At 41.7% G+C, this 8,117-nt stretch overlaps 1 protein-coding gene and 1 long non-coding RNA gene across 2 annotated transcripts; one reads left to right on the top strand and one right to left on the bottom strand.

Moving 5' to 3' along the window:
- Positions 1-636: 636 nt before the first annotated feature.
- RAB12 (RAB12, member RAS oncogene family) lies at positions 637-7,578 on the bottom strand. Its single transcript, XM_011994362.1, has 4 exons — positions 6,818-7,578; positions 4,539-4,628; positions 3,801-3,905; positions 637-1,835 (listed from the first exon to the last, which is right to left on the bottom strand). The coding sequence occupies exons 1-4, from the start codon at positions 6,833-6,835 to the stop codon at positions 1,722-1,724; spliced, it is 327 nt and encodes a 108-aa protein (XP_011849752.1). The 5' UTR covers positions 6,836-7,578; the 3' UTR covers positions 637-1,721.
- LOC105549717 lies at positions 3,810-4,499 on the top strand. The gene is made up of 2 exons (XR_001007595.1): positions 3,810-3,970; positions 4,362-4,499. It is a non-coding gene; the product is annotated as an uncharacterized LOC105549717 (long non-coding RNA).
- Positions 7,579-8,117: the final 539 nt, after the last annotated feature.

Genomic DNA, 8,117 nt, shown 5'->3' with positions numbered 1-8,117 from the left:
TACAGTTCAGTGGCACTAAAGTCCCTGCACACTGCGGTGCTGCCATCGCCACTGTCCATCTTCCCCAGCTGAAACTCTGCACCCAGAAACAATGCCTCATCGCCTCTCCTGCCTGCCTGGGAACCACCGTTCTACGTTGTGTCTACGAATCTGGGTGCTCCATACACCTCATGTAAGTGGCATCAGGCAGTATCGGTCCTTCTGTGACTGCTTATTGCACTCGGCGTAATGTCAAGGTTCATCCACGCAGCACATGTGATAGGATTTCCTTCCTTTTTAAGGATGAATATCCCATTGTTTGTACAACACACATTTTGTTTATCCATTATTTTGCTGCTGGACATTGGGGCTGTCTCCACCTTTTGGCTCTTGTGGACAGTCCTGCTGTGGGCACTGGTGTACAAGTACCTGTTTGAGTTTCTGCTTTCGATCTTTAGGATATAAACCTAGAAGTCAAACTGCTGGATCATATGGTAGCTCTATGTTCAGCCCTTTGAGAAACCATCAAACTCTTTTCCCCAGTGGAGGACCAGGCTTTTCCTGTCTGAACACTCAAAAGGATTAAGCTGTGGAGCTCATGGAGAATCCTGTCATATGTACAATTTATAATTGGATAAATAAATATGGCAACTCAACTTCATTCATAAATACAAAATTTTATTTGCACTTCATTAGTGTAGAAAGACCACAATGCTTTTCATACCACAACACTCAAGACACACCAAGTTATTCAAATACATAATTACTTATTTACCTTGACTAAACAAAACAGTGCAGTTTAATAAAAGATATACCAAAGAGAGAGTTCACAAATTCATTATCAGACCAAAAAAAAACACACACACAGTCTAAGCTTAATCGGAATAAGCTTCACTGTAAAGGGGGAAGTTTCATCATTACAAAGGTACAGAGTGTTTAGGCAAATACACATATGTTCTCTGATATAGTAAAATGCATCTCTTTAAAATTCCTTTAAACAGGATTTGTTTAGGACAGCAGCGTGTTTTAAAATCTTTTTCTATAGTTTCAAAAACACTTCTTTCTTTATTGAATCTTTGTAGTTCTTAAAAGCATAAAGGTACGTCCCTTAGGAAGCCATGAGAGAGATTCTGCGGCCTTAGGACCAAGTCAAATCCAACCCTCTAACTAGTAATATTCTACTGTTACGTAACATTAATAAATAACCTTCAATGACGGCCATGAATGGAGCTTTGCTTCGTGGCAGAGACACTCCAATACTTCAGATGCTACCACGGGGGGAAATGTCTTGTAAATAAAGGAAAAGCACTTAAGATAGCTTTTTTCCAAAAAGTCTTTAGTTTTACAAATTTTCTTTAGAACAGTAAGCAAAGCACCACGTTCTCTCTTATCAGAGTATCTTCTGTCCTCATAATATAATTAACAAGGACAATTATATTATTTATTTCAAGAAACATTATACCTTTCATTTCTCCCATTCTTCATATTAGAAGTACTAGGTTTCCCAGTGTATGTACAGTAGACACTGGGGTAATGAATGAAATATAATAATTTGGAGGGAAATAGGTAACTTATAACCAAAACTTACCCAGGATTGCATATATGCATATTTACAAGTTAGTGTATAGCTCTGACTTGGATTACAAAGTGCGAAAGGAAATTGTCAAAATGATTGTAGTGCAGAATAGAACGTTTTTTCCCCTTTCCAGGAATCGTTTCCACTTTGTCTCCAAAGTAGGAAATCAACAGCATCGGACGTGTGGTCTCGGTGGAGGCAGTTCTGGCGGTATCTCGGGCTCTGGTTGTAATGAGAGGATACTATTGGACAACTCATTCCTTAAAATATCCAGAGGCATCTGAAGGATAAACAGAAAAGACAAATCCATGTTAACCTTAGAAGGTACACATACAGCTGACCCTTGAACATGGGTTTCAACTGCACAGGTCCACCTATATATGGCAGCAAGATCAACCCCACCCCCCACACTCCTACTCAGTGTGAAGATGACATTGCGTCATGAAGACCTTTATGATGGTCCACTTCCACTTAACAGTAAATATATTTTCTCTTCCTTACGATTTTCTTAATAACATTTTCTTGGCTTACTTTAAGAAAGTCAAGTTATACTCAGATTTCTGACTATTTAGGGGGTCAGCACCTCGAGTCCCCTTGTTGTTCAAGGGTCAACTGTAAATGCTTTCCAAATTATACAATTATATATAAAAAAAAAAGTATTGAAAGTCCTCTGATCATTAAAGATCAATTAGACATTAAAATATTAAGCCAAAAAAAAGCCACGTCCAAGACACTTCATATCAACATCAACAATGCCCAGCCTACTTAGTACCCTATGGTAGAAGAGACCAGATCAACCTCATAAACATGTATTTTCACAGAACCAAGTAAAATAAAAATCCATTAATAAATTTTAAAAATGGTCTGCATTCCAAGGAGTAGTTGTACACTTAAAAAGAAAGACATAACCTATGTTGGCAATTATATAAACTTTTTTTTTTTTTTTTTTGAGAGACAGCATCTCATTCTGTCACCCAGGCTGGAGTGCAGATACAATCATAGTTCACTATCAAATTCCTGGGTTCTAGCAATCCTCCTGCATCAGCCTGAGTAGCTGGGACCACTACAACCAGGTACATGCCACTACACCCAGCTAATTTTTTAGTTTTTTTGTAGAGATGGGGTCTATGTTGCCCAGTCTGGTCTTGAACTCCTGGCCTCAAGTGATCCTCCCACCTTCCAAAGTGCTGGGATTATAGGTGTGAGCCACCACACCCAGCCTAAACAATTATTTTATTAGAAGCTTCTGAATTATGTTTGAACTGAGCAAATTTCACTTAATAACATAAACTTCAGTTCTTATTAACAATTTTTGAATGTAAGCCTAAAGATGTCTGAAGAAATCGCTGCTGCTCAATGAAGCTGTCCAGCAATTTTCTTGCAACTCAGCATCACGGAAAGGTCTTTGTAAGGAAGTGGCTCCCACTAGGGAGCAGAGCTGGAAGGGATGCAAGCGCGGCACCACAGGACTGTTTTCCGCTAAGACACCTGCAGACTTGGCTAGGTCTCCAACTGAATTCTCACAGGAAAACGGGTGGGAAAAAAGCAAATGTCAAATAAACACAGCACGTTGCTACACCTGGTTTAAGTCTACCCTGCCATATCTTACAGCGAAGTGAGTACGCCATATACCAACTCCAAGCACACCAGAAGCCCCGGGTGGGAAGCGGCTGTCGGTAGAGCAGGCCGGGTGCCCGTGGCCGAGTTAACAACCACACCTGGTTCTTGCGCCTGAGCACGACTACTGTACTTTGGTTTCTAAATACAATATTCTCAATAAAAAAGTAACAAAGGAAACAACAGGTTTCAGATGATATACTTTCTTTTTTTTTTTTTTTTTTGAGGCAGAGTCTCGCTCTGTCGCCCAGGCTGGAGTGCAGTGGCGGGATCTCAGCTCACTGCAAGCTCCGCCTCCTGGGTTTACGCCATTCTCCTGCCTCAGCCTCCAGAGTAGCTCGGACTACAGGCACCCGCCACCTCACCCGGCTAGTTTTTTGTATTTCTTAGTAGAGATGGGGTTTCACAGTGTTAGCCAGGATGGTCTCGATCTCCTGACCTCGTGATCCGCCCGTCTCGGCCTCCCAAAGTGCTGGGATTACAGGCTTGAGCCACCGCGCCCGGCCCAGATGATATACTTTCATAATGTAGACTCCTTGGTTTCTAAATACAATATTCTCAATAAAAAAGTAACAAAGGAAACAACAGGTTTCAGATGATATACTTTCAAAATGTAGACTCTTTTTACCTTTTTCAGAATGTCATCGACAAGTTTCAGAAATATCTCGTCCACATTGAAGTTATCCTTGGCACTTGCTTCACAGAACCGCATCCCAGTTATTTGCTGTGCAAACTGAGAAGAAACACACACTTATTTCCTCTGTGTGGGTGTCACACAGACCAGCGTGCGAGCATGAGGCCTCTGGGTTCAGTTTCAAGGGAAGGGCTGGGATTTAAGGGGTAGAAAAGCCCACTGACGCTCAAATATAAAGTTCACAAGTGTAGCACATTCTTACATTATAAGCAACTAGCAAAAGAAAAGACAATCAAAATCCTTAAGGTGATGCCAGAACCTTCCAGTGAAACGACTTGCCTAAGTTTCTAAAAGGGTAACATATCTGACATTTAAAATGTGAATCGCATCATTTCTCCATGATTCAATCCTTAGCAAAAACCAAGGAAGTTTAAAGTACATTAAAGTAAATTATACAAGCAACTTTATGGCTTAAAATATGTTTCTCTGTATAAAATGTCAGGTTAGGTAATAATGCTGTATACACTGATGTGTTTTTTTCTCCCTCCATTTCAGAATGAATTTAAAGGAGCAGGAAGTCAAAACAGCACAAACAAATGAGGAGGATGTGACTGAGTTATCACTGTATCAATCATTTCTTCGTAATTTTTAAAGTAAGTAATTTATTAAAAGAAACAGTACCTCAAGCGCTAAGCACAGTGTGTGGCAACCGTGCCTCCCGCTCCCTCTCACCTTTTCCCCCTGCTGCCTGGTGATTTCTCTGTCTGTTTCACAGTCCAGCTTATTTCCAACTAAGAGAAGCTCTGCATCTTCTGAAGCATACTGTGGAATTTTAAAAGAAGCCACATTTCAAAGATGGGCATTGCCATACACTGACAGCAGAAATGTAAACCAATACGGTATTTCTCATTAATTTACATTTGTCCATTCACTTCCACTGTCTTTGAGGGTCTACCAGGTCCCAGGCAGGACTGGGCAGGGTGCGAGGCAGGGCTCACTACGTCTTAGAAAGAAATGGGGCACAAGCATTAAGAACCACAATGCTCTTGGCTGTTGACCCAACAATTCCCAAGATCCCTTCCTAAGGAAATGATTCAAAATGCAGGCAAAGCTCTATACTCAAAATGGTTATCAACTGAATAAAACCTAAAAGTCAAACAAAATGGCTGAAGAATCAAGTTATTTCAAAAACACAGGCATTTAAAAAAAACACACGCTGCAGAAGAACACGGAATGACACAGGAAGGACTCCGTGACAGAATATTCACAAAATAAGCAAGACGTAATGCTAAATAGAGTGAAGCCAATTTGCTTTTTCAGGATGCCAGAGCTACAGATTTTTAATTTACGTTTGTGCTTTTCTTCATTTTCCAAATTTCTATAACGAAGGTATCATTAATTTTATAACCAAGAAAAAAAGTTAAGCTACACTTTTAAGTTTAAAAATACACACAGGCACAATAAGATTTCTCTCTTTAAAAATGAAGTTAAAGTCTCTTGAGCAACTAATTGCGTATTTCTAGAAAGTTCTTTGAAACCGATTGCAACAAAAGGCACCTGAATGGTGTGGCCATCGCCCAGTCATGCAGCCAGGTGAGGAGTGCCGGCCCCTTATCAGGGAGCTGTGGGTCACAGTGACAGCACTTGGCTGGGGCAGTGGGCCCTGCGCTCAGGAAGCACTCAGGAAATGATGCTGTCACTCAAGTAAGGTGAAAAGCAGCAGTTGATGACAAAAGGAGACGGCATTAGACCTCAAGACCTGGGCACAGACTTACTCAAGTACCAAATGGGGTAGGATTTAGCCCATTTCTTTTGGTTTTGTATTCATCCTATTAGTTCTAAAAGTTTTAGACTATCAGGACTGTTCGCTTCTAATTTCCATAGGACTGCACTCTGTGACTTCCACATGAAGGGACATCAGTATCCACTGACATGCCAATGGAGAGCCCAGTATGACTGATGCCCAGTACAGAGCAGGCTGGGGCAGGCAACCCACCTCAGGTCTGATCCAACCTTGCAACCCTGATCATAACACTTTTTTTTTAATTAAGAAAAAAAAAAAGAGAGATGGAGTCCCACTATGTTGCCCAGGCTGGTCTCGACCTCCTGGGTTCAAGTGATCCTCTTGCTTTACCCTCCCAAAGTGCTGGGATTACAGGTGTGAGTCACCACACCCGGCCACCAATCCTAACGCATTTTAAAGAGGCATACATCATCAATGACATGCTTGGTAAAGCTGCCAAACAAACATCCTCCAACGTTATCTAGCAGACAGGTTTAAATGCAATGTGTAGACAAAATCCAATTTATATTGCATATGCTTGTTATGCAAAGGAACTAAACATGAAATTACTGCACAAGGGGGAAAAACTCAAAATGTGGTCAACGGTATATCATCACATCCCACTCCCAACTGCTCTGCCTTCTAAATGTGTACTTGGGAACACGTTTCTTAGAGAAGAACCCACGGTTTACATTAACCACAGGGACGCAGGCTATCTGTATGATTCAATCATGAGCCAAAGGAGAACGCGAGCTCCTCTTGTTCAAAATGAGGAGCTAAAGGGCATCTGTAATTGCAAGGACAGATGTCCAGTGGGTGACGGAGGCGCGTGGGACATCCACAGGCACCGTGGAGAAGGCCATCTCTTCCAGGCTGCCACTCAGTGGATGTGCAGGAGATGAGCGTCCACGTGACCTTTCCGCAGAAATGAAATGTCCTGTAACTATTCCACGAAAGCGCTGGATGTAGTGGAATGAGCGTGTTTGGCCTCTGTAGTCGAGACCGTCCATGCTACCAGAATAAAAATCCTGATTCTGGATAAATTTAATTCTTCTTTGCCTCATCCACAATACAGGACTACATCCCTATCCTGAAGGCTATAATGGGCTAAATGATGTTTAGTCTGTATAAAAACATGCTCAATAAATGTGTTTCTGCCACTTCTTTTAATAATGATTAAGACTCACAAGCAGAGAGTTCACACTGGACGGAAAAATGTAACATTTACCTTATCAATCATCTTCATCCATTTTGGCAAATCATCAAACGTCTCCTTCTTAGTGATATCATAAACTAATATGATCCCCTTGGCACTTCTGTAATAAGCTGAGGTAATGCTGTTGAATCTCTCCTGACCTGCTGTGTCCCTAAGAAAAAGCAGCCAAAGTTAGTTCCCAAACAATGCCCAAAGTGAGCACCACCACGTTGCAAAGCAAACAGACTATGCTTCAGTTTTTCTGCGACAAAAGAACAAGAGTAACCCCTATTTCTCTTTGGCCTGATGACTACAATTAAAGAAAGTAGGAAAAATTCAGGTTGACTAAAACTATGACACACAAAATACCTTTGTATTTAACAACTAAATTAGATGAATGGAGATGAATTATGAACCGAGATCAACATACTCTCCTGAATAACTTTTTCCCTTAAGACAGAAAATCAGCAATAGGAATGCTAATATAACATCAAAATATATGATGTTTTTCTAAAATAAAATGGGGGAAAAGTTTTTAAAATACAAATTTCCAAACAATCAATCCCTAAGAATTCACACTGTAGGTGATTTACAAAACCATTTGTTATACCCAAGAGCAACAATGCCACACAAGGAACACACACTTTATACACATGCATGACCGACTCCACGCACGCACACACAATAAGTGGTGGGGATCCTAGGACTATGAAAATGAATGCCCTCCAAGCCACAAAGAATTCATTTCTCGCTCACTAGCCACCACCTAGAGTGCTGGGGGCAGGCGTGGGGCACATGTGGCAGCTTACAATGACCACTTCAGATGAGAAAAGATCCACAGTTACAACCCCAGCAGGCACAGTCAGGCTAGCAGCACTGAGTCTGTGGAGACAAGCAGGGCCAGCTCTTGAGAATGCCTCTGTCTGGGTCCGGCCACTGGGAGCTCCTCACGTCTGCACTGACATCTGTGCACAGCCACTACTGTCAGTGAGAGCAGCTTTTCTGAACTAGCTACACTCAAACAAAAACATCAGTAAGTCCCAATTACTTCTTTTTTTGAGACGGAGTCTAGCTCTGTCACCTAGGCTGGAGTGCCATCAATTATATGATCTTGGCTCACTGCAACCTCCGCCTCCCTAGTTCAAGTGATTGTCCTGCCTCAGCCTCCCAAGTAGCTGGGATTAAGGGCGCCCGCCACCATGCCTTGCTAACACTGTATTTTTAGTAGAGACGGGGTTTCACCATGTTGGCTAGGCTGGTCTCAAATTCCTGACCTCATGTGATCCACCTGCCTTGGCCTCCCAAATTGCTGGAGTAATAGGTGTAAGCTACC

Source organism: Mandrillus leucophaeus, unplaced genomic scaffold, assembly GCF_000951045.1.
Source record: "Mandrillus leucophaeus isolate KB7577 unplaced genomic scaffold, Mleu.le_1.0 Scaffold453, whole genome shotgun sequence".
In the NCBI taxonomy this organism is placed as follows: Eukaryota; Metazoa; Chordata; class Mammalia; order Primates; family Cercopithecidae; genus Mandrillus; species Mandrillus leucophaeus.
This window is presented reverse-complemented; position numbering and strand designations above follow the sequence as displayed.